Source organism: Mirounga angustirostris, unplaced genomic scaffold (genome assembly GCF_029215605.1).
Source record: "Mirounga angustirostris isolate CCGP_5_RB_7025 unplaced genomic scaffold, mMirAng1.0.hap1 SCAF_1, whole genome shotgun sequence".
Taxonomy (NCBI): Eukaryota; Metazoa; Chordata; class Mammalia; order Carnivora; family Phocidae; genus Mirounga; species Mirounga angustirostris.
The window spans coordinates 4,759,223-4,785,769 of record NW_026991709.1 but is presented as its reverse complement, the minus strand read 5'-3'; the positions used below and the strand labels follow the sequence as shown (position 1 = coordinate 4,785,769).

At 49.9% G+C, this 26,547-nt stretch overlaps 1 protein-coding gene across 3 annotated transcripts in view; it reads left to right on the top strand.

Moving 5' to 3' along the window:
* MX1 (MX dynamin like GTPase 1) overlaps positions 1-19,059 on the top strand; it is a 34,506-nt gene extending 15,447 nt beyond the window's left edge. For all 3 annotated transcript variants that reach the window (XM_064578673.1, XM_064578677.1, XM_045902423.3), the window contains 10 exons: positions 669-823; positions 1,494-1,632; positions 2,222-2,420; positions 3,949-4,027; positions 5,547-5,669; positions 6,006-6,147; positions 9,208-9,366; positions 12,284-12,360; positions 13,757-14,002; positions 18,390-19,059. In XM_064578673.1, the coding sequence (XP_064434743.1) occupies positions 669-823; positions 1,494-1,632; positions 2,222-2,420; positions 3,949-4,027; positions 5,547-5,669; positions 6,006-6,147; positions 9,208-9,366; positions 12,284-12,360; positions 13,757-14,002; positions 18,390-18,620 (1,550 nt within the window). In that variant the 3' untranslated portion in view covers positions 18,621-19,059. The remainder of the gene's footprint in view (positions 1-668; positions 824-1,493; positions 1,633-2,221; positions 2,421-3,948; positions 4,028-5,546; positions 5,670-6,005; positions 6,148-9,207; positions 9,367-12,283; positions 12,361-13,756; positions 14,003-18,389) is intronic.
* The last annotated feature ends 7,488 nt before the right edge of the window (positions 19,060-26,547 follow it).

Here is a 26,547-nt window from a genome sequence, read left to right as displayed (position 1 = left end):
TGCATTTATATCTTTTTTAAAAAAGATTTTGTTTATTTTTCCGAGAGAGAGAGCGAGCGAGCACGAGCAGGGGGAGGGGCAGAGGGAGAAGCAGACTCTCCACTGAGAGATCCCGGGAACCCGGGATCATGACCTGAGCCGAAGGGACACGCTTAACCGACTGAGCCACCCAGGTGCCCCTGAAATACATTTATATCTTGAAATTTTCATTATTAAGGAGAAAGGAGCAAAATGAAATTCCGTATTGGAATACCAATGCTCATCAATTTTTCCACAAGAAAAATTGCCCTCCATAAGTTCCCAGATCGTGTTTCAAGAGTTCCCATGTGTTTTTATTTGCTTTCATTTTACTTTGTTGTTAATTTCCTAATGGCATCAATGGGAAGATTTAGGTGTGACAGCGGGAAGAACTCAGGTCTGCCCAGCTCTGGGCTGGTACAGGTGGGGGTGATCTTGAGAGATGTTTTCACTAGACGTTTTTTCTCTGGAGACAGTTCCGGCCACTGGCAAGGAAAATACTGTTATCCTTTGAGGTTCCTTTTAGCTCCAGAAAAAGGGAATCTGCTCCAGATACGTCTTATCTGTGACTCACACAGGGAGGATTTGCTGTTAGGGAGGTGCTTCCACTCTAAGCTCTACTGAGTTTTTCTCGTTTCCCCCCTCCCTAGCCCAGAATGTCATTGCTGGGGAAGGACAGGGGATCAGTCATGAACTAATCAGCCTGGAGGTCAGCTCCCCTCATGTCCCGGATCTGACCCTGATAGACCTCCCTGGCATCACCAGGGTGGCCGTGGGCAATCAGCCGGCTGACATCGGACGCCAGGTAAAACCTCGGTTCCAGGGCGAGGAGGGAGCGGAGCGGTGCCCCAGACAGCAGCGGGCTCAGGGCTGAGTTGGGAGAGTGGACGTCGGGAGGTGTGAGGGGCATTGGGAGAGAGTGGTGGTCTCTGTGGCCTCCATCTGACGTGGTGGAGTCAGATGGAGGCGTTCTGGGGGAGTGTAAGGCAAACTGGCAAAACTGGAAATCCGTTTTACACGTGTGTGGGATTTACACAGTGACCCATTTATGGTTATTAGTTACATTTTTGGCGTATCTAAGCCGGTGTGTATTAGGAAGGGGTTTTATGTGGGGAGAGAAAACATTAGAAACAAGTATAATGACATTTTCATACTAGCGAATGTCATCCAAGGGATAAAAGATTTAGGGCACAGTCAGGCACTTCTTGGCATCTTGTTTTTCCCTGTGGTTATCAGCTGTGGAGTCTTAGGAGACCGTTCCTGAGCTAAGATCTGGTGGTTTCCTCACCCCCGCCCCCAGTGCTCTGTTTCTGCCGTGGAGAACTCGGTTTCTCTTAACTCTGGCTTGGACAATGCCACCAGGCTTATGCTGCGGGCTCATTTCTTTGGGGGAGATACCCTGGGACTCTGAGGTCCCGAAGCAAGTGCAAGATCAGGACCTGTCCTGGCTCTCATACGCTCTCATCTTCTCACAGACCAAGCAACTCATCAAGAAGTACATCCTTAAGCAGGAGACGATCAACTTGGTGGTGGTCCCCTGCAACGTGGACATCGCCACCACAGAGGCGCTGAGCATGGCTCAGGAGGTGGACCCCGATGGAGACAGGACCATAGGTAAGAAGAGGGAAGAACCTAACAACCGTAGGTGGTAACCGTCACTTTGCAGTGGGCTAAGCAAATGAGGCTGCCAGTCCTGGCCGGACCTGTGCTTCTCCAAGTGTGGGCCACACGCCACCCCCGCAACCTGCACCAGAAAGAACTGGAGCATGTTTAGCAATGCAAGGCCCTCGAATGGAGGATGTTCAGTAATGCAAGGCCCTTGACCCCACCAAACCTCCTGAGGTAGAATCTCCAGGGCAGGGCCCGAGACCCTGCATTCTAAGATTTGCCTTGGGAAGGGGTTTCTGCTGCACGGGGAAGTTTGAGAACCAGTGCAATAGAGAATGAATGCTTCCACTGGGCAGAAAGAAAATTAAAAGGCCATTACATGCCGCTGTGTCTGTGGCATGGGGACCAAGACCTGGGTGAAGCCAGTCCCCCAGCTGCTCATGGGGGCTCGTGGTCTTTATGCAGCCCGAGCTGTGGTTCTGTCCCCAGCCGGGGGCTCTGCCCGCACGGTGGTCCTGCGGGGGCTACTGTGTGCCATCCAGCAGGCTGAGACGGAGCGGTGAGCAGTCTCTAATCGGAAGGCTCCGGCTTGCAGGAATCTTGACAAAGCCTGACCTGGTGGACAGAGGTACTGAAAGCAAGGTGGTGGATGTGGCACAGAACCTTGTCTGTCACCTGAAGAAGGGCTACATGATTGTCAAGTGCCGGGGCCAGCAGGATATCCAGGACCAGGTGACCCTGACCGAGGCTCTGCAAAAAGAGAGAGACTTCTTTGAGGACCACCCACATTTCAGGTACGCTGGCTGCATTTTCGCAAGGGTGAACCGCAACTTGGGGCCTCGGTTTTTCCTGGGGAAAAGGGTTGCTGTCCAAAAGCAGACATTCGGAGTCTATGTGTGAGTGTGTTTGCACCTTGACAATGACTGCAGGATTTGCCTTGAAAAATAAAAGAGGAATTGACAAAGTATAGAAAAAATACCTTTAAAAGATCAGATAAGGAGGGAATTTGCTAGTCATTTACACGGTACAGTGCTGCAACCAGAATAAACACATAAATACCTCAGAATAGGAAAAAAAAATCAGAAAGCCCAGAAATTGACCCAGGTACACATATTTGATGTATGATAAGTGAGGCCTTTCAAATCATGGGCCACATCAGTTTGATTATCAATCAGTGGCATTGGGGGAAATTGTAAATTTTATGTACATGTGGTAAACACAGTTTTAAAAATTGGCAGATGTGGAGACCAACACTTAGCTGTGAGTGTACTCTCACAAATAGGCTTGTAAACTCATGGTTCCTTGCTGCCTTTTATCCTAAAAAGTCCTTTAAAATAAAAGGAATCCTGTAATAACTCAGCGAACACAAATTTGGATAGAGTGCGAATGAGCCTTCCTTCCTCCAAGCAGCTCATGGTTTAAGTTCTCGTCTTGGGGAAGGGTGTGTCCCCTACGTCAGTATCCTCCACACTCCTACATAGATACTCATCAGTGTATTTTTTTTAAAGATTTTATTTATTTATTTGACAGAGAGAGTCACAGCGAGAGAGGGAACACAAGCAGGGGGAGTGGGAGAGGGAGAAGTAGATTCCCCGCTGAGCAGGGAGCCCAATGCGGGGCTCGGTCCCAGGACCCTGGGATCATGACCTGAGCCGAAGGCAGACGCCCAACGACTGAGCCACCCAGGCGCCCCACAACAGTGTATTTTTGTGAAGCCCTATACTGCCATGTATCACGTAGACTTGCATGTGTATTACGCACAGAAGGGTGTGTGTGTTATGAAAACACATTTGTAGGTGACCACGTGTATTTTTATAAAGATCAGTTTTATAGTCAGATGTCATGAAACACAATGTGTCAGCTGGAAGCGATCACCTATAGCATTTTTTTTAAGTAGGCTCCATGGCCAGCATGGAGCCCAGTGCGGCTTGAACTCACAACCCTGAGATCAAGACCTGAGCTGAGATCAAGAGTTGGATGCTCAACCGACTAAACCACCTAGGCTCCCCTATACCATTTTTTTAAATTAAGCTTTTAATTTTAATTCCACTTAGTTAACATACAGCATTGAATTATTTTGAGGTGTGCAGTGTAGTGACTCAACAATTCTATACAACTCTATACCATTTTTGAAGTATCCAAAATAACTACAACTGAATCCTCATTCCCTGCAAGCCAGTTCTGAACATCTGTTGGGTACCAGTTACAAGATATCCCATCCGGATGGAAGTCACTTGACTTTCCCTGCAGCAGAAAGCTGACTTGCATTTTCTGGCCACACCAAGGTGGATGTGGGCATTGTCTTCTCTTCTCTGTCTGCAGGGTCCTCCTGGAGGAAGGAAGGGCCACAGTCCCCTGCCTGGCAGACAAGCTGACCTCTGAACTCATCACGCACATCTGTGTAAGCACCTGCAGAGCTGTCTGTTTTCTGAATAGACTCCCACAAACCCAAAGCTCCACCATGTGGGCTGACTGACCCACTAACAGATCTCCTGGGGATCGTGTGAAGGTGCAGGCTTGGTTCAGTGGGTCTCGAGTGCAGCTTGGGATTCTCCATTTCCAGCAAACTCCCAGATGGTGTGGATGCTGCTCGTCCCACACATTGGGTGGGAGCTGATAGACTAGATCCACTTGGCCTAATTAAAAATTAAAATCTTATGGGCAATGCACCAACTTTTCCTTTCTCCCTACTAGCCACTGTCATAATGTCTTGGTAATTGTAATGATCATATATTTCATATTTTAGATCTCTCTGTGGCTCTTTTTCAAATTTGTCTAGACACAATCGCTTGCAGTTTCCTGTCTGCGATCCCTTGAAAAGATTTCTTTGCACACATCTCTGTTGTATTTTGTGCTTGATCATTCCAGTGTCAGAAGCCTTGGTGCACTGGGTTCCGCTGGCCATCCCACACAGTGACCTGGGTTAGGGTTTTGACTTTGGGCCTGTTTTGGAACTTGATCTGTGGGCATTCATGGAAGCCCAGATTCAAAATCCGTTTCTCCAGGGAGAGGCAGATTTGCTTCTGCCAGCCCCTTGGAAGGGCCTCCTGCCTAAACCACTTTAGATTCTCAGCTTGAAGTTTGGGGGGACCCCTCAAGGAATGCACATTGGGGCGGTAAACCTGTTTGAGGGCTGGCTTGTGGTTACAGAGATTTTATGTTCTTCCACTCAGCTCCAGGTTCAGCGTCCCGTGCAGTCCCCAAGAATGGGGAGGGAGGGCGGGCAGGGTTGTTCCTAGCTTACCCATATAGTGAAAGCATGGCTCTGTGGGGTCCCAGCTTTATGTAGAAAGAAGATGCTGGCTCATTAGATTCCCTGCCTCGAGCAAGCCTGCCCAGATTTATTCTTTGCCCCAGCCAAATCTGGCTCTACTCCTGCTCTCCTCGCCCATCCCCGGGCGCTCACGTCACCTGGCCGTGCCTCGGAGTGTCTGTCCTGTCCCTGCCCACTCACTGATGCATTTCCAGCGATGCTTTCCATGTGTCAGCCAGCATTTATCGGTGTTTGCGGTGGAAGAGGGAGCTGGTGCCTGCCGTCCACCATGTTATCAGAGACAGAAGTCCCCGATGCTGTTCGTCTGCGAACAGCGTAAGAGTGGGTGAATCTCGGATTGTTCCAACTGCCGCTTTTTCAGAGCCCACCAGATGAGTGGCTCTTTCTAACCTGCCTGCACAGAAGGAATCGTTCCTAGCATTGCTCTGATGGGGGCAGCGCCCCGCGGAGTGGACGCCTCAGCACATCCGTGAGGCTGTCCCCCGGGCAGCGGGGACGCGGGGAGGGCTGGGGGGCCTCGGCACCCACTAACACGCCCCCTCTCCTTCTTCTCTTGAGAGGCAGTCAGGAGCAGAAGGAGGCCTGGGAGCTCCTGCTCCTTCCCTGTCCATATTCACGTCTGTGCATTATTTCCTGTTTTCCTCAGAAAACTTTGCCCCTGTTAGAAAATCAGATAAAGGAAAATCATGAGAAAATAACACAGGAGTTACAAAAGTACGGCTCTGACGTGCCCGAAGAGGAGCATGAAAAAATGTTTTTTCTGATAGAGGTGAGTATCGTCCGTCGCCTCAAGTCGGGACATCGTTGTCCAGAAAGGGATCTTGTACCTCACACACTTTGTTCTTGCTCCCCGAAAGCTAACCCAGGCTCGGTCGGCCCACTCAGCACCAAAGAGGGGCCGGGGTGGAGGGACAGTGGGCAGGGACTGACCAGTGTCGTGTGCGTTCCCCGAGACCCCGAGGCAGTCAGGGCAGAGTGTGGGGGTCTGTCACCCCGTAAGGTGGCGAGGAGTGACTCGCCCGCCCTCAGCCTCCATGCGACCTCCAAACGCCCTCACTTGTGTATGGAATACCCCCACTTATACTTCTGTTCTCCTTCTTGACAGAAAATTAATGCCTTTAACCATGACATCAACTCCTTAATCGAAGGGGAAGAATTTGTGGGGGAGGACGAGAGTCGGCTCTTTACCAAAATCCGAAACGAGTTCCACAAGTGGAGCTCTGTGATTGAGAAGAAGTTCCAACAAGGTGAGTCGGAGGCACTGCCGTCGAGTGGGGGGCCGCGGGGGGCAGGTGGTGCGGCTGATATGGATGCCGGCCCATGTCACTGAACTTGGGCATCAGCTGCAGACTTGAGAGGATACCTGGAGGGAACACGCCACGGGGTCGGCCCGGGTCCACCCAGGCTTCCACCGCAATCAGCCCTCCCTCCACAATAGCGGGTCAACCTGCCACGTGCTCTCTGTGGCCCCAGGATGAAGTCACCTGGGTCTTGGTCAGCGGGCCACGGCCTTGAAGCCTGTGTATCTCAGCGGATTTCATAGTTGCGGCAGTGATGCAAAGGAAATGAAACCCACCTAGGCCCCCCCCGCAGCACCAAATTCTCAAGAGTCCGAGAAAGGCAGGAAGTGTGACCTGAAGTTTATTTTTTTTTTCTTTTTATTTTTTTTAAAGGTTTTATTTATTTGATAGAGAGAGACACAGCGAGAGAGGGAACACAAGCAGGGGGAGTGGGAGAGGGAGGAGCAGGCTTCCCGCGGAGCAGGGAGCCCGATGCGGGGCTCGATCCCGGGACCCTGGGATCATGACCTGAGCCGAAGGCAGACGCTTAACGACTGAGCCACCCAGGTGCCCCTAAAGTTTATTTTTTAATATCTCAAGAAGCTTAAAGTAAATCCTATACCGACCAGTGATAAAGCTGCAGGGAAATTTTAAGGAACTTTGCTTTTATTCAGGCAGCCTGGTGGGTGCCGTAACTTATTTCAGCTGACTGAACGTTCACATTGACCATTGTCCTTGGCTTTGAGTAATAAACATAGGAGGATAAGTCATGACATTTTTTACATAATTCAGAGGCCAAACCTGTCAGTCCTGTTTGTTCCTTGGCCGAGGCATGGAGGGCAGGACAAGATAAATAACAGTGTTCTTTGTTGGAAAAATGGGGTGGTCCCTTGCCCCATCTGCACAGCTCCCATGCTGCTTACTGGAGCTAAATCCACAGTGCAAAGGGTTGAACACCTGCTGTGTGGTGTGATCTTCCATCAGGGAAGGACCGCTGTCCCTTTCAAGGAAGACAACAGTCCTGACCTCCAACAACCCCCTCCTGCATTGCTCAGCAAGCTTATGCACACAGCCCATGAGAAAATAGCTCATTTTTTTTAATTAAGACGCTAAATTCCTCCCAACACTGGGCACCCACATGCAAGAAAATGAATTTAGACCCCTTAATCACCCCTTATACAAAGAGAAACTCAAAATGGATCAGAAACCAAAATGTGAGCCCTAGAACTATAAAACTCTTAGAAGAAAATGTAGATTTGAATCTTCATGACCTAGGATTAGGCAGCGGTTTTTAGATAGGACACCTACAGCACACACGAATAGAATAATAGACAGAGTGGACTTCATCAAGATTAAAAACGTGTGTGTGTCAAAGGGCACCCCCCCCACACACATACAGAACAGGAGAAATTATTTGCAAATCACACATCTGATAAGGGCCCAGTATCCAGAACATACAAAGAACTGTTAGGATTCAACGACAAAAAGACAAATCCAAATTAAAGATGGACAAAGGAGTAGACATTTCTCTAAAAGAAGACATACAAATGGCTCACAATGCGGGAATAGATGCTCAGCGTCATTAGCCACCAGAGGAACTCGAACCAAAGCCGCGGGAGACCCCACCTCACACCCACTAGGACGGCTAGCATGTGTCCGTGTACTCATTACTGCTCTGCTAGGGTTCTCATCACAAAGACTGGGGGTCTTAAACAACAGAAACCGATTTTCTTATAATTCTGGAGACTGGAAGTCTAAGACCAATTACGAGCAGGTTTGGATTCTCCAGACGCCTCGCCTCTCTCTTTGGCTTGTAGACACCACCTTCTCCCTGTGTCTTTCCTGTGTGGGTCTCTGTCCTACTTTCTTCCTATAAGGACACCAGTCAGATTGGATTTGATCGCCTCTTTAAAGGTCGTATCTCCAACGCCATCACATTTCCGAGGCGCTAGGGATTAGGACTCAAACATACCAGTTTTTGGGGAGATACAATTCAGCCTTTGACAGCAGACAATGGAATATTATTCAGCCATGGAAAGGCATGAAACACTAAACATGCTACAACATGGATGAACCTTGAAGACATCATGCTAAGTGAAGGAAGTGAGACACGAAAAGCCACAGGTCTTTTGATTCCGTTGATATGAAATGTCGAGAACAGGCAAATCCATAGAGATAGAAAGTAGATTAGTGGTTTCCAGGGGCCGAGGGGGACAGGGAATGGGGAGCGTGCACTGATGGGCACAGGGTTCCTTGGGGTGATAGAAGTACTTGAGAATTAGCTGGTGGGGATGGTTGCACAATGTCATTACTATAATAAAAATCACTGAGCTGTATGCTTTACTAGAGTGAATTTTATAGTATGTGAATTAGATCTCAAAAAAAAAATACCTATGGGAAAATTTCTCCTGACCAAAAGAGGAGACCCAGACCACGATTTCTGGTTAGTTCTTCAAAAGAGGAACCAGAGCCCTCTGAACTTCCACCAGCGGAGGTATCCTCCATAGTCCAGTTTGTTGAGAATAAAAAGAATTCCCAAAGTATAAAGAAGAAACCAAGTGTTTTATGTAGCGAGCAGTAATCTTATGTACCTGGTTACTCTGTTATCTCATCTGATTTATAAACACTTTCTACTCTTGCTATTGTACGTGGATATGTGGATATGTGACGTGTCGCTGATTCTGAATGGTGGTACAATTTCTTTGGTAAACATTTATAGAATTTCTTATCCAAGAGGAAATTCCTTCCCCGCTTTCTTCCTCCTGGCTTGTGCAATTCACTGCCCTCTGGCCTCACGCCTGGCTCCATACTTAACCATCTTGAGATGACTTAAGGAAAAAGGTCTTGAGATCTGTTTTTTTTTTTTTTTTATTGCTATCCCTGAATTCTTTTTTCAATTTGCAAATCAGATTTGTTTTTTTTTCCCTTGCCTCTCTGTGTTTTCAGAAAGTCCAGCATGGTATTGTGTTTAAAAAAAAACCCCACAAGGTTATTTTGGTAAAATAACTCAGAACTCTTCTTTTCCAGGTTACAAAGTTATATATAAACAAATTGAAAAATTTGAAAATCGGTATCGTGGCCGAGAGCTGCCAGGGTTTGTCAATTACAAGACGTTTGAGATTATCATAAAACAGCAACTCAAAGAACTAGAAGAACCAGCTGTCTATATGCTGCACATGGTAACTGGTGAGTTCTTGATTTTGCTTTTAGGCATTTTATTTCTAGGGCAACGAAAGGCTTGAGCCCAAACCAGTGTTGAACTCTACAGCTCTCCTCCTGGGGTGTTTTTTAAGCTCCAAGCTCTCCTCCTGGTGTTTTTTAACCTCCAAGAACCCAATTAATTCTCTGGTTCTCTGGACACCAACTAGGTGTTCAACATTTCAGTTCAGTTCTGACAATAACTGAGTTAGCACCCATCCACCAGCTTAAGGGCTCGGCCCCACAGGACTGCCCCCCTCTTTAGACCGTGCCTCTGATGGACAGGCTAGAAATTGGAGTTCCCACAGCCTCCTCCTCAGATACTATAACTTGCTGGAAGAGCTCACAGGACTCAGGAACACACTTTACTTATCTCTGCTGGCTTATTTTAAAGGATGTACTTACCTTTACCAGTTTATTATAAAGGATGTGAATGAAAGAGATACATCGAGGAGGTCTGGGAGGGTCCCGAGAGGACAGGTGCTTTTGTCCCATGGGGGGGCGCCACCCTCTTGGCATGTGGGTGTGTTCACCAACCTGGAAGCTCTCTGAACCCTGTCATTTAGGGGATTTAAAGGAGGGGTAATCAGTTATCACAAAGACATAATCAATGATCAGCTCCATCTCCAGCCCCTCTCTCCTCCCCAGAGGTGGCGAGGTGGGACGGTGGGTGAAGGTGGGGCTCAAAGTTCCAGGCTTCTCATCCAGATCTTGTGACCGCCCCCCATCCTGAAGCTGTCCAGGGCCCACCAAGAGTCACCTCGTCTAAGGGATTTAGGAGCTCCATGTCAGGAACCAGGAGCACAGAGCAGATACATATTTCTTATTGTCCATACCTCCAGGCGTTTCCACAGCACTCAAAATACTCCATTTATTTGAAACCTCTGAGGATTAAGGTTGACAGCTAAATAACTGTTCATTGCGGGAGAGTTCTGAGCATTCTAGAGGGCCGTATGAATCTAGGTGGCCCACGTGTTGTCACGGCAGGTGGGAGAGCGTCAGCGGCCACTGAGCAGAGACATAGCCCTCCACAGGACTGACCGCTCCTTTCTCCTGTAACTGCCATGCTCTCTGGTTTCCCAGACGTTCACTGGAATCGCTTTTATTTATTTTTTATTTTTTATTTTTTAAAGATTTTATTTATTTATTTGAGAGAGAGAGTCAGAGAGAGAGAGAGAGCACAAGAGGGAGGAGCGGGAGAGGGAGAAGCAGACTCCCCGCCGAGCAGGGAGCCCGATGCGGGACTCGATCCAGGGACTCCAGCATCATGACCTGAGCCGAAGGCAGTCGCCCAACCAACTGAGCCACCCAGGCGCCCATGGAATCGCTTTTCTTTGTCCTCACCGTGGCTGACGCCATATTGTCACTCACACCTCAGCTGTCTCATTTCAGCAAGAAGTAATAATCATTCTGGATCCACGAACCCATAGAGGTTGGGGACAGTCCCAAGACAGCACCTTAAGAGATGTATTTCTAATACAATTTTACCTTTAGTCTTAATCATTGTATATTAAAATTGGTAATTGTGTTGTGTTGATCCATTTTGCACTCTTAATTTACTCTCAAAGAAAATTTGTAGTGCTTAGAGTCTTAAAGTCACAGAAAATTTTTTTAAACCCATATATAGGGGCACCTGGGTGGCTCAGATGGTTGAGCATCTGCCTTCGGCTCAGGTCATGATCCCAGCGTCCTGGGATCGAGTCCCACATTGGGCTCCCTGCTCGGCGGGGAGCCTGCTTCTCCCTCTGCCTCTCTCTCTCTCTCTCATGAATAAATAATAAAATCTTTAAAAAAAAAATAAAAAAAAAATAAAATAAAACCCATATATATATGGGTTTTAAAAAACTTTTTTAAAAAACTTTTAAACTTTTTTAAACTTTTAAAAACTTTCAGTTTTTAAAACTAAAAAAACTTTGAAACCCACGTATATATATGGGTTTTATATGAGTATATATATATACATACATATATATATGTGGGTGTGTGTATATATATATGTATATGGGTATATTATATATATATACCTATTTCTGTTTCAGAAGAATATGATGTGGAGTCAATAAAAGATTTTCAGGACGCCTGGGTGGCTCAGTCGGTTGAGCGTCCAACTCTTGATCCTGGCTCATGTCTTGATCTCAGGGTCATGAGTTCAAATCCAGTGTTGGGCTCCATGCTGGGCGTGAAGCCTACTTTAAAAAATTTTTCAAACATAAAGATGCTCTGCACATCATATTAGGATAAAATTTCTGTGAGGAAGTAAAACGGAAATATGAGGAGTTTCAAAAATAGAAAGAAATAATGTAAATTTTCTGATTGAATAAGAGCAGGTTCGTATTTTTTTTTAATGGATAACATGGACATTTAGAGCCCATTGATATATTTGAGAGTGCTGTGTCTTACTATAAAATATTAATATATTTATAACCTACCAGAGATTACATTCTTTGCAACTATATCTGCTTAGGATGGAAAAAAATCTTTTTTAAAGATTTTATTTATTTGAGAGAGAGAGCACAAGCAGGAGGGGCAGAAGGAGAAGGAGAGAGAATCTCAAGCAGACTCCCTGCTGAGCACGGAGCCCGACTCGGGGCTCGATCTCACGACCCTGAGATCATGGCCTGAGCCAAAACCAAGAGTCAGATGCTCAACCGACTGTGCCACCCAGGCGCCCCAGGATAAAAATTTTAAATGTCAAAGAAATATGCCAGGGGACAATTGGACTTTGAAATTCTTCCAGAGAACTCTCTAGCAAAAAAGGCACGCCTCCGTCCCTGAGTGGGAATAAGGGGCAGAAGGGAGGGGAGGAAACTTCCATTTCTGGACATTTCTTCATCCTCTTTTGTTGTTGTTGTTGTTGTTGTTGTTTGCAACCTATGATTATGTATGAGTCTTGTTTTTTCCTCAGATATGGTCCAAGCTGCCTTCACAGATATTTCGAAAGCAAATTTTGCTGAATTTTTCAACCTTTACAGAACTACCAAGGTAAAACTGACCACATGTTATTAAAAAAAAACAAAAAAGTCAGCCTGATGCTGGAAAACAGATTTCTTGGGTTAAGACCATTTCAACTTTACTGGGTATTTGGAGAAGCAAATAGTCAAGCTCATTAGTGAACTTTAGTTGTGGTATCACCAGCGATGTCTGGTTAGAAGCAGTAAGGCAGACCGAGTGAGTGAGACGGAATATAGAAATAAAATCCTCAAAATCACAAGAACGAAGGAGACCCATAGTTTGTGTGGAACATTACTGCCTCTGAAGAAAATGGCCCTAACCTTGAAAGTCACTGAGGAGGCCGCACGAGCAGATGGCGTCTCCCAAGAGCGAAGAGTCAGGTGGAAGTAAGACCCCCCACTTCACGCTGTTGAGACTCTTCCGCTCTCAGAAACAGGGGCTCCCCCGCGGCTCAGCTCGGGCCCCCGTGGCCCAGAGCGCAGCCTAGCCAGCTTACGTGATAGCCACTGAATGCTCATGTTGCGGAGGCTGGAGGGCCCAGATCGAGGTGCTTCAGATCCCATGTCTGATGAGGGCCCGATCCCTGGCTTGTGGCTGCTTTCTCCTCGTATCCTCACGACACAGAGAGACAGGGAGAGAGGGAGAGAGGGAGAGAGTAAGGGAGAAAGAAAGCACTCAGGTGTCTCTTCTTACAAGGGCATGGACCCCATCTGTAAGGACTTCATTGTCATGGCCTGACCCCCTAAAGGCCCCCCCCAATGCCATCACACTGGGGATTAGGCTTTCAACATATAAATTTGCGGGGACACACACGTTGCACCCCTAGCACCCAGCACCGCTGGGAGGACTGGCTTGGCCTTGTGCAGGCTCGGGGGCTTGGGGTGGGCTACTTACGCTGCCTGGAATGAACACAGAATGAACACAGAAGAAAATGTTTGGGGTGCACCTCGCACTGTATGTCCCACTCAGTGGCCCCGAGTGTGAGCTCTGGGGAGTCCAGATACTTTCTGTGTGAGAGATCTACACCCCGGCCTGGTGGCAGCCAGATTCTCCAAACATGAAGCGTACAGAATTGAACAGATTTACATTTTGCCCCCCCCTTTTACCCTCCTGAGCTCTCTGATGGGGCGTATAGTCCTGCTTCGATGGGAAAGCCCCCCAAAGAGAAAGAAAGAAGCTGAGACATTGGCCCATGCGGGTTCCCAGGTTCAGGTGGGGGGTTGGGCTCCCAGAGGTCCCGAGCCCCAGCCGGGGTGGGAGCCCCATCCGAGACAAGCCAGTGTGGGGTGCAGAAGGCTGCCCCACAGCAAGGTGTTGTGTTGGTTCACCTGGGAGCCAACTAGCCGTGGGCTCCACAGAGGACCTCCTTCCTTGAGCCGGTGATTTGTTTCTGAGGGCGCTTCGTTGTGCTTCTCTTTTGCCATAGTCCAAAATTGAAGACATTAAATTTGAGCTAGAAGAAGAAGCTGAGAAGTCCATCCGCCTTCACTTCCAAATGGAGCAGATCGTCTACTGCCAGGACCAGGTGTATCAGCGTGCATTGCAGAGGGTCCGAGAAAAGGTGTCGGGCGAGGAAAAGAACAAAAAAATAAACAGCATGAGCTCCGAGGAAGTTTCTTCAGTAAACATCTCCTTGTCTGAAATCTTTGAGCATTTGCTGGCTTACCGTCAGGTGAGTCTGCGGGCGTCTCTGGGAGGCGGTTTTCATTACGTGTCCTTGTCTTGTGATTGCCTCTCTTTGGCCTCCTGGTCCCTGTGTGGTGACCACCAGCCGGCTCGTCTTCCAGGCCTCTCCATGAGCCTCCATGGAGGCATCGAGCCTGGGAGAGGAGAGCAGGGGCTGTGGCTCGGAGCCACTCCCTTCTGGTGTCAACAGGCTGTGTGGCCCTGGCCAAGTAACTTGACCTCTCTGAGCCTCAGCTTTCTTCTCTGTAAAGCTGTATCTCCTCACAGTTCTTGTGAATCTTCAGTGAGATGAGTGTGGGTAGGGCGCCTTAGCTCAGTGTTGGGATGCAATGGCTGTGTGCCCAGTAGAATCCACTCACAGAGACACATGCTTTGATGGCTACTGTCTGTTTCAGATAATGTGAAAAGCAGTGTCATTCATGCTGGGGAAGGATGCACACCTCAGAGCCATTGAGATAGGTCAGAATCTGGACGTGTAAAGCAAGTAGTCATCTCTTGGTTTACCAGATATCTCCATCAGCTCACTATTTGAATGCTTTAAGGCTTCTCAAACTCGACTGAGCACACAGGTCTCCTGGGATCTGGTTGTAATGCAGATGTGGATTGCAGGTCTGAGGTGGGGCCAGGATTCTGCATTTCTAACGGGCTCCCAGGGGATGCCCGCACTACCGGACAGAGACCACACTTGGGGGCGCAGCCTCTAAACCAAGGGTCAGACGCCATTGACTGCAGACACTGGGATGTGCGCCCACATGAGTGAGGCCTGTGAAGGGCAAGTCAGGAGGCACCTATGCACCTTGGCTTCTCCCGCAGTCAAGCCTACCACCTGTCTGGTCATGTGCCTCACAGAGGCGTTGAGAGGAGGTAATGCACGCACACACAGAATCCCGAGAGGAAAATGAGTCGATGGCGAGAGGGGTCCCCCACCCACCCCGTCCTGAGCCAGCTCTTCTCCCCCAAAAGAGGTCCTTCTCTGCTTTCTTGACATCTCCGAGGGAAAGCTTTCTTCTTCTTCAGGAAAATCTCTGTTTGGCTCTTAAGGCCTTCAACTGATTAGATGAGGCCCACCCTCATGATTTTAGATAACCTCCCTTACTCAGAATCAGCTAAATGGAGATGTTAACCACATTTACAAAATACCTCCACAGCAATACCTAAGTTAGCGTTTGATTGAATAACTGAGCCCTTTAGCTGGGCCACGCTGATCTATGAAAGTATCATACCTGGGTGAGGGTACACTCAATTGCATTGGTAAATTCTCCCCACAGATGGCCTGTTGCCTCCACATTTGCAGTTTGGTCTCCACTGAAGTTGTTGGCTTTTTGATATTATGACCGGTGGAACATGACATCTTGTTGTAGTTTCTCTTATTACAGTTAGGTGGGACATGGTTTCACAGCATAAGAGTTATTTCTGTTTCCTGTTCAGGAAACCATCCCTCCAGCAGAAACTCTGTAGAGCAGTGTCTCAGATTCCGGTGATTTGTGGTGCAAATACCCCAGAGTTTGTCATCTGCCTTGTGGCTTTCTTTATGGTGGTTTTAGACCATGCTGGAGGTTTCTAGATTTATGGATTGGACTTAATAGTTGTTTCCTTGTGGGGCTTCCGTGCTTTTTTGTCTTATAATGTCTCCACTTACACCATTGGACTTTGTCTCTGAGATTTAGAAACTAAGTCTACAATATTTTCTTCAGTAACGTATCATTTCAACTTTTATATTTAAACCTGTGATCCATTTGGAATTACTTGATGTCCAGAATGAGGCTTGCTCTAGATTGCTGATGGTTGTCCTAGAACCATCACCAAAGACCCTATCCCGGGCCTACTCATGCACAATATGCCCATAATCAATCACCCTCTCTCTTCCTGTGTGTCCTGGGGTCTTCTTCTAGATCCTGAATTCTTTTCTGTTGGTTTGCTTTTCACATGTCAGTATCGACATGATTATATTAGCAGCTTTTTATACAAGGCTTAAATGTCCAGCGCAGCTGGTACCCTCCCAAATGCTGCCTACTTCTTCTTCTTTTCTATAGTGTGGCAAAATACACATCACATACCGTTTACCATCTTAACCATCTTTACGTGCCCAGGTCAGTGGCATTCAGCACCCTCCCACGGTCGTGCAGCCGTCCCCACGTCCACCTCCAGGACTGTCCCCACCCTATCTCCATGAAACACTGATTCCCCATCCCCTCCCACCACCCCTGGCCTTCCCATTCTACCTTCCAATTTTATGGATTTTCATATTCTAGGTAGCTCGGATAAGTAGACTTGGTGCAATCTCTGTCCTTTTGTGTCTGGCTTATACTTAGCATAATGTCCTCAAGGTTTGTCTTTGCTATAATGCCCTTCCTTTTAGAGTAGAGTGATATTCGGTCATATGGACTGACCACATTTGGCTTATCCGCTCATCTGTCCATGTGCATTTCACTTGTTTGCACCTTCGGGCTACTCTGGGTAATGCTGCTGTGAACGTGGGCAGGCAACGATCTGTGCTCCCACCTCTCTTTAAGCAGAAATTTTCTGCCCCTTCTTGTTTGTTCCAGTTTCAGTATGAATTGTAGAACTAGCTTATCCCGTTCCTCATGAGAAGAGAGCTGCTGGGCATCCTTATTGCGATTATATTCACTTATCAGTCTGCCAAGGAGAGTCGACATCTTTATGACGTGAACTTTTCTGTCCAAGAGCATAGAGGGTCCCTCCACTTGAAGATCTCCTTTTGGGGGAGCCTCAGAAGTGTTTTAATGTTTTCTTTGCATAGATTTTGTGCACACTTCTGAAGTTGATTCCTACATCTCTGCTGTGAGTCTTTTCTTCCATTTTGTCTTCTGTTTGTTGTTAGATGTGGTTTCTGCAGCCAGTTCTTGTGCATTTTCCCAATGAACACTCACCACGCTGGAGTGGCTTTATATCCCCCTTATACCCGAAGCTTCCTCTTCTGGTCCTTTCAGTACAACTGGAAACAACAGGGGAGCCAACAGGCAGCCTCGTCTTGTCTGACTTTAACGAGAATGCAACTTTTCTCCGTTAAGTATGATCCTCCCTGGCTAAAATTAAGGTTTCAGTGGGACTGTGCTCCTTCTTGAGGTTCTAGGGGAGAATCTGTCTCTTTGCCTCGTGCAGCTTCTGGAGGCTGCCCGTGGTCCTCAGTGCGCGGCCCTCCTCCATCTCCAAAGCCAGCGATGCTGCATCTCAGACCTCCTTCCGGACCACACCCCGTCCGAATCCGCTGCCTGCCTCCCTCCTTTGCACGGGCCCTCCACATAATGCAGGATACTCTCCCTAGTTTAACGTCAGCTGATGAGCTTAACTCCACCTACATCCTCAACTCCCCTTTGCAGCGAGAGGGCATGTGCTGTTCCGTGATCAGGATGCAGACGCCCCTGCAGCTGTCCCTCTCCCTGTGCGTTTATCATCGTGAAATCGGGCAGGTGACCCTAAGTCAGCGATTGGTACAATGGCCCCGTGGGCCCCGGGAGGGTCAGGGCAGAGGGCCAGGGCAGCTGACTGTCACCACTCAGAAATTTCTTCCCCAGTCCCGAAGAGATCGTTTCCTGCAGACATGGCCCGTCTGTGGGATCCCCTGCTGGCTCCTCATCCCCTTCCCTCCATCTCCACGTGGTGGCCGGCCACACCCCTCGCTAGCTGTCATCCTGGAGCACAGAGCAGTGTCCCAGCTCTGCCACATCACCTGTCCAGAGGCCTTCACCGAGCGCTTACCCCACACCTGGCCTCTTTTCCAACTTTTCCCTTTCAGCTTGTTTCATCTTTTTCACCATCTCATGAGGCCGGGTGCTCATTGTCTCACGATTTTCTGGGGGAGGGAGTGGAGGCACAAGCTTGCTGAGGGACTGGGTGGATGGGCTTCCTGTGAGGGCAGCCTGTCCCAGGAAAGAGGCTTTTCACCAACAGGTGGGGCCTGGGGAGGGAGGAGGGAGGGTTGAAAAACTGACTTTAGACACGCAGAGACGGCAGAGGGTGCCCCTCTGCGGCTTTTGAGAGCCCAGCCTTTTTTCTTCTAAATAATCTTAGTGTGGATTAAAAATAAAAGTCGTAAGATCTTTCCAGCAGACTTGCTAATCACTTGGAAATGGGGTTTTTGTACACAGTCCGTCCATTGACCCTCCTCAAGCCCATTTTACCCTCTCTGATCAGAAGGAACTCGAATGGTCAGGAGTCCACAGTGGGGTGGTGGAGTCAGGGCTGGGGGGCTCCCTGCACCCGGTTCCTCGCTGCCTCCAGCCCAGACGACAGTGCTGGGTTGGAGACCCAGGCAGGGGCGTGCACCTGCCCGGCCAGCCGCCCGGCCCCTCCTGACGCTCGCAGGCTGCAGCCAGCGCCCCCTCTCTCTGTGACCTCTTCTTCCCTGCCAGGAGGCCACCAACCGCATCTCCAGCCACATCCCCCTGATCATCCAGTACTTCATCCTGCAAGTGTACGGCCAGAAGCTGCAGAAGGGCATGCTGCAGCTGCTCCAGGACAAGGACACCTACAACTGGCTCCTGAAGGAGCACAGTGACACCAGTGACAAAAGGAAGTTCCTGAAGGAGCGGCTCTCGCGGCTGGCCCAGGCTCGGCGCCGCCTGGCCAAGTTCCCCGGCTAAGGCGGGCTCCCGGTCCCACCCGCGCCTCCGGGGCACATCTGCTGGGAGCGGGCTGTGCTCTCCCCGCCCCCCGGCCCCCCAACCACGTCACAGGAGTTAGCAGCCAGTCTTTCCAGTCGTTGTCTGTGCTTGTCCCTGAGCGGGCAGGGAGCTAGCAAGAGGATGCAGGTCGTGACGGCGATCGGGATTTGTCCTGGAGGGCTGCCGCCGCCGCCTTCCCAGTTAGGAAAAATGATTTTCCACCCCCGGGATTGTTCCTCCCGAGCCCTCTCCGTCTCCCACCGGGGACCGGTGCATGCGAAGCGTCGTAGGAGGCTTTGTTTCTGCTTTGTGCCACTTGCTTTCATGCAGCTGATGTTTTGGGAGCATTCGTGCCATGTGCGTGGGCACTCTTAGAAGCTGTATTTCACCGATTTGTAATAAACCCGTTTCTACCAGACATGGCTCTGACGCCTTGTGTTCTGGGGGGAGAAGCCTGAGAATGACAGCGGGTGGGACCCCAGTGGGGCAAACGTTGGGGCACTAACGCTCCCCTCCGCGGCCGAGCGGAGAACGTGGTTGTTCACGAGCGGCCGGGGGCAGACGGGGACTAAAGGTAAAGCGATGGAATACAAATGGAACAGGAGGAGTGGGTGAAGGGGGTCAAAGGCCCAGGCTTCCAGTTAGAAGATAAACACGTTGACAATACTGTGTTGTGCATTTGAGAGTCGCGAAGAGAGTAACCCTTAAAAGTTCTTATCACAAGAAAAAGAATTGTTAAGTATGTGAGGTGGTGGGTGTTAACTGATTATTTCACAAAAAGACAAAAAGAAACGAGCAAACGCGTCAGTGGTGGATCACGTGCCCGGCTTTCCTGTCGCCTGGTGGCCGGCTCGGCGATGAAACTGTTCAAGCCCGTCTGGGGGGGTGGGGGGGTGGCGCCCGGCGGGGTTTTGCAGGCAGATGTCTGACCTTGAATTGCCCTGGGGGAGCCCTGCAGAGTCCCGACTGTTCTCCTTGGTCTGGCCAGGGCTGGGGACACACGCAGACACCCAGCCGCGGGGGCCTCCGGCGCAGGAACGCGAACAGCGGGCTGTGGCCAGGCGGGGCACAAAGGGATTTGCCAGCAGGTCCTGTAAAGAGGGTCGGGTTGCCTGCAAGAGAGCCGTCCAAAGGAGCGCTGGGAGCGAATGCTTTCCGGGGAGACATCCTACACAACCAGTGTGGGCAGTGGGAGCACTTTCTACCAGGTGTCCAGAAAGGGGAGAGCTGGCCCAGGAGCCGTGCCTTCCCAGGCACTGGGGGCTTCAGGCCGAGCCGGGCGACTGCCTCTCCCAGGTAGCCGACTAGTGACACGTCCCCTCCCATCCAGCCCCATCTCCCAGGTCCCTTATGACCCTTGGGAGGCTACAATCCCCAGTGCTTTGGCACAATCAGAATTTGCTTACAAGAGAGGATGCCGGGAGAAGAATGGGCATTCAACAAGTCGCAATCAGCTCCCAGCGTGGGGCAGCACCTTAGGCCTTTCATGCCAGTTACACACCTACTGACCACTGGCAGGGGCGGGTTTCCCGCGGGCTAAAAGGAAACGCTGTTACCAATGCACAGAGACTTTTGCAAGAGTGAAGGCAGGCGGGTGGTGCAGGCGCTCCTCCAGCAGGCGGTCGGGGGCACGTGCCCCTTGAGCACATAGATCCAGGCCAGCTTCTCTGCTCCCCCCGCCGGGCCGGCCTGATTAACATCTCCGGGAGCAGCCGAGAGATGTCAGTGTGGCTCAGGGGTCTTCTTTGCTATGGTTTTTTTTCCTGGAGATTGAAAGAGAAGCGAGAGGGAGAAAACGGAGAGTATGTGCTCTGGAGAATGGAATTTCCCCAGGGAGCACGCCTGCTCACAAGGTGCTTGCAGTCACTTTCTTTTTGGCCCCAAACAGCAGGTGTCTAGGGATCCCCCAGGCTTGTTCTGACCAGTCATCGACAAGGGAGAAGTGGACTGTCCCTTCTCCCATGTGTTCGCGACTCGGAGAGAGAGAGCTCTGGAGTCCACTTGGTGTGACTTCTTCGCTCAGAGGACAGCCAGGCTCAGACGAGGGGTGGAAGTGCCCTCCCCGCTCTCCCATCCGCCATCCCTACCCCACACAGGAGGGACGCTGCCAGGATCAGAGTCTGCCTCTCCAGATTCTGCTGCCCACTCTCGAACACTAGTAGGAAGGTCCATCTCTCTGTGAAGAATATGCTAGAATATCTACAATGTCCACTCATGAACCCTCACTTTGGGTAAGTCTGGTCTGGGGCTCCGATGACCCCACAGGATGGGGCTGAGTTTGGAGCAGAGCAAGGACAAGGGCTGGATGGAATTGAACTGACTGAAATAGGAAGTCTGGATTTTTCCAGGACACAGGGACTGACATGCTGTAGGCGCTTAATAAATGCTGTAAGAGGGAGTGGGGTCTGGGATACACTGGGCATTTGTTCAGAGGACTTTCTGGATTCTTGAAGGTCTTCTGAGAAGCTTCAGAGCCCTTGCTTTTATTACTGTCCTTCTCGAGGAAAAGCGAAGATGAAAGCAGCCAGCCAGCCAGAAAAGTCCCCCAGATGCCAGTTTTTGTTTCAGAGGACAAGAATCAGGTGACAAATCCTCCACTACGGAGCAGCGAAGACAGCAAAAGGCACAGGGACCTTGGCTCTCCATTTGTCAGACCTACTCTTTTCCTCCCAGGGAAGAAAGCTCTAAGTGGTTCTGTGGGATTTCAGTTGGCTATAAGCTCAGTCTCTGTCGTCACAGTGAGCTTCTAGCAAACACCATTTTTGGGGTTGGTCCCTTAAAAAATGGGGCAGCTGGGACATTAGTGAATTTTTAGATGTCACTTCACTCTGGTACTTTTCTTAAAACGCCGGGTTTATTGGGAGAAGGAGTTCTGGCGTGTGTCGTATCATGCATCACCCTCGCGGAGTCCAGTGTGGCAGAGGGCTTGGGCCGTGGGGTTTGGCTCCAACCAGGGGCGTGTGCAGCTCCTTACGAAGCCAGGCTCAGGGTGAGGGCTTGGATGGAAGGGAAGAGACTCTGGGATCAGAGCGGGATCAGGTAAGCCATAGGAGAACAGAAAGAAAGGGCTGAGAACCGGCCCAGAGCCTGGGTTCAAGACAGGACTGTCCCCCATTAACAAAGCTGGAGGGACATCGAGGCAGGCACAGGTTTCAATGCTGGGAACTGACCTGCAGAGCCACATCAAGAGGCAACATAATGACCAGCACAGATTATTCACTTTAATCAACACTGGTGTATTCACTTTTCTCTAATTACTATTTGGGATTTACTTATATTAAGTAAATTAACTTACATCGTTTATAAAGGCTTTATTTTATTTTACTTTAAAGATTTTATTTAGGGTGCCTGGGTGGCTCAGATGGTTAAGCGTCTGCCTTCGGCTCAGGTCGTGATCCCGGGGTCCCGGGATCGAGTCCCACATCGGGCTCCGGGCTCGGCGGGGAGTCTGCTTCTCCCTCTGACCCTCTCCCCTCTCATGCTGTTTCTCTCTCGCTCGCTCTCTAAAAAAATAAATAAAATCTTTTTTAAAAAATTAAAAATAAATAAAGTGTTTAATCTCAAGCTAGCTACAATAATTAAAACAATAAAATCCAATATTAAAGGGTTAAGGAAAGGGACAGAGTTCTACATTCTACGTGGCATGGCAAAAGAAATCTGCGTGTCGAGCAGAGGGGCAGTGTGGAACGGGGATTATAAAGCTGTTCAGACCCTTTGCTAGGACTCCAGTGAAGTCACGGGTAAGGAAGGGGGAGAGGGGGCGGGTGGCCCTGCAGGGCAGCGAACCATCATGATGCACACACCCCACAGCACGCTTTTCAAAACCCATAGAAAGTTCAACACAGGGGCGCCTGGGTGGCTCAGTCGGTTAAGCGTCCGCCTTCGGCTCAGGTCATGATCCTGGAGTCCCGGGATCGAGTCCCGCATCGGGCTCCCGGCTCGGCGGGGAGCCTGCTTCTCCCTCTGACCCTCTCCCCTCTCATGCTGTTTCTCTCTCGCTCGCTCTCTAAAAAATAAATAAAATCTTTAAAAAAAAAAAGATTTTATTTATTTGACAGAGAGAGACACAGCGAGAGAGGGAATACAAGCAGGGGGAGTGGGAGAGGGAGAAGCAGGCTCCCCGCGGAGCAGGGAGCCCAATGCGGGACTCGATCCCAGGGTCCTGGGATCATGACCTGAGCCGAAGGCAGACACCCAACCGACTGAGCCACCCACGTGCTCCTATAAAGATTTTATTTATTTATTTTTTAATAAAGACAATTTTTTTTTGAAGATTTTATTTATTTGAGACACACAGCGAGAGAGGGAACACAAGCAGGGGGAGAAGGAGAGGGAGAAGCAGGCTTCCCACTGAGCAGGGCTCCTGACTCGGGGCTCGATCCCAGGACCCTGGGATCATGACCTGAGCCGAAGGCAGATGCTCAACGACTGAGCCACCCAGGCGGTCCTCCTAGAAAGATTTTAATACAAAGTATCAGTATCTCCCTAGCTTCAGCATTCTGGCTAGATCTTCTAAGTGAAAACAGCCTCACCCACAAGTAAAACCACTCACAAGGCGACTCCAGCATGGAAAATATAACTGAGATTGTCAGCTGCCATGCCATGTGGACATTCTAGGAATTGTGATCCGTTATTCGCGGATCCTTTATTTGCTAATCCACCTACTTGCTAAAATCTATTTGCAATTTCATACTCAACACTCGCAGCGCTTTGGTGGACATGTGTATAGCGGCCAAAAACGTGGGGCGCCTGATGTTCCCAGCTGAGGACTGACAAGGTGAAGCACCGCCTGGTTTCAGCTCCCGCTGTGAACAAGCATGCTTTCCTGGTCTAGTTAGTGCCACGTTTCCAGCATTTTGGTATTTTTGCCGGTGATCTCGCTGTTTAAAATGGCCCCAGGTGTCGTGGGGAAGTGCTGTCCTAAGCCCCAGGCTGTGACATGCTTCAGAGAGAAAGCACGTGTGTGGCTAAGCTCCTACAGGACTCATGGTGCCATTGGCCGTGAGCTCAGTGTTAATGCAACAACAGTGTATATTCAGTTAGGTGTCCTTAAACACAAACACCCACAAAACAAGGTCATGAACTGGTCGGTTCACAAAGACTGGAGGCTCACGGGCACCTGACCTTGTCCCTGTTTGTGGGGAATCAATAGCAATGATTCGCTATTTCAGTGTTTGTGTTGATTTTACGGTACATAATTACCATGAATGACTCAGATGTGTTTAAGGGTATTATTGCCTAACAAAAAGGCGTGTTTTACCTTTTATTACAACTTTTTCCATAATTTTAACACATCTTGATATAATGAAGACAATTCCCTGTCATGCATGGAGGACCCACGGGATTTGCGGAATGCAAAGGATTCGAATGGATTTCTGTTCTCAGGCAGAGAAAAAACTCATCCAGTCTTACTCTCCTGCTCACAGTCCCTGACTCCACGGGGCTAGCATCCATGAGAGCTGAGGGTGGCACTGTCCCCAAGAACTGACAAGGACTTCAAGAAGACAGCTTTAGGGGACAAGATGCTGAATGCATTTTTGGACAGGCTGGGCCTGCGATGTGTGGGATAATGGGCAGAGAGGTCTGGAAGAGTTGGGTCTCAGGGTCTGAGTCTGGGGCAAGTGGGAGCCATGGGTGATGCCCATGCAGGAGATACCACGGGTCATCTCTGACAGGCCAGCCCCGGGGGCCGACCGGACCAACCGTAAGACCACATCTGCCCGCGCTCCCTGCCTCACCTCAGCCTTCAGACCAGCCCCCCTCGCCCCTGCCTCCCCTGGACAGCAGTTACCCAGCATCATTGCCTTACAGGGAGATACAGACTGGTTCTGCGTACCATGCAGATCTCCAGAGAATCCATAAACATTTGGGGAAAAAAAATGTATAATTTATCTTTACAATATTTCACAATTGAATTTCACAGTTTAAAAAAGATACAAAACAAAAGAAGATACAAAGTAAGACAAACAGTGGTCACAGAAAAAGACGCTAAGGAAGGAACACGTTCTCACCACGACAATGTTTTTTAAAATCTGGCTTGAGGGGCAGGTGGGGTGCGGAGGGTTTGGAAGGTCCCCGGGGATGGTGCCGAGGAGGCACATGGATCAGAAGCATCCTGGGAACGGGACCCCACGACCTTCCGCTTTAAGGTTAAGTGGCAGCAGTAGAATCATTCATTTTCTTCTGGGAAACCAGTGTGCTAGAGTGGAGGCAGGAAAGCAGTACTCACAGCATGACCACTGATGCTCCACGCTCGGCGATTCAACCATGGCCCTTCCCTCCAGGGGAAGCCTGAAGGGCAGGAAGGGGCAGAGTCCAAAACACCCCTTTCTCTTCTTTGTTGCGAGCCTAGGCGCTGCTCTTCAGCACGCTGGTGTACAGAACGCTTTGCAAAGCAGCTCAAGTCCACTGCTGTTTGCACTTGGCAAGGACAAGAGTTTCAAAGAGCCAAAAGTAGCAACTACTTAGAGGCAGATCGCTGAGCACTGAGGTAGTTCCACGCAGCAGCTTGACATGGAAACAGTGTATCTTCGATCATCCCTGATTTCCCCTGGGGTGACCTCAATTTCCATGTGATCAGCAAGGCCTCAAGAGGGTCACCATGGCACCCCACAATCTCCAAGGAAGAGGGTGGGGAGTGAGGCTGGGTCTCCCTCGGGGGTGTCTCCCCAACACGCGGCGGCCGCCAGCCCAGCTGCGCACAGGGGGCTCGTGTTTGCAATGGTTTTCCTTGTTCGGAGGGGAACTGTCCACACTCTCGCCCTCGCGAGCAGGAGCAGAGGTTCTTGTCTTCAGCCATGAAGGGCTGGTCCCTTTGTTTCCAGCCGCCACCCGGGGCTGCTGAGAAGGCACTAAAAATTGATCAGCGAAGACCCCCGTGGGGAGACTGGCCGCGGGCAGCCCTCCCCAGCAGTGACCCCAGAAGCTTGCCGCTGATGGTCCCACCCAGCTTTCTCCCTTTCTATCTGCAGCCATCCAGCAGCTGAGAAGTCACCGGCCCCAGGTACATCCAGAAGCGGCCCCCGCAGTGGGCTCGGAAGGAAGATCCCAACGGAGCAGCCTCCAACCCATTGCTTTGCCTCGGCCCCTAGGCGCCCGCAGCCAGCTGGGCCTGGTCACCCCTTTTAGACTAGGGGTCAGGGAGCAAAGGGTCTGTGGCCTGCACAGAACTGTGGAGAGTGCCAAAGACAGACGAATTCACTCTTTAATAACAATGAAAGGACCTTCAAATCTTTTCTAAAAATACATTATGCTCAGGGAATGAAGAATCAGCCCCTTCATTTCCTCGAAGAACGGTACCAAGGACAAAGACCACATGGATTAGCTGTTTGCCTGTTCAAAAAGGAAAAAAGAAACGATGTTATTTTCTTCAGCCATAAAACGGTAGTAGCAAATTATTTTTTTCTCCTAGACTGACTTCTCACCAAATGAGCAAGCTGAGCGGGACCAAGAGATATCTCTCCCACGGCACGAAGGTCAAGGAGTTGGGCTGGCACCCCTTTGGTTTGATACAGGATATTTTCAACTTTCCGTGTTTGTGGGCCCTGCTCCTGGGCTCCCAGGGAAGCTATACCCAAATCCTGGTCTTCACCCTTTTTCCTTGTACCAGGGAACCCCAGCTGCTCCTCCACCCCGGGGCACAGAGATCCGGCTGATCTGCCTCGCTCTGCTCTCTGCCCATCACCGGAATTTGATTTGATGAGTCGGGGGCGGGGGTGGTGGTGGTGGTGAGCAGAGCCAGCTGAGTCAGAGCTAAGCATGGTCAGCAGAGCACAGGGAAGCCCGTGTTCACTCGGCTCCAGACTCGGAGAGGCTCCGCCCTGGGTTTTTGCACCCGGGCAGCAGTGAGGGTGGACGGCGGAGGACGGGGAGGGCGATGCCGACTGCAAACCGGGGCCCCGGGAGG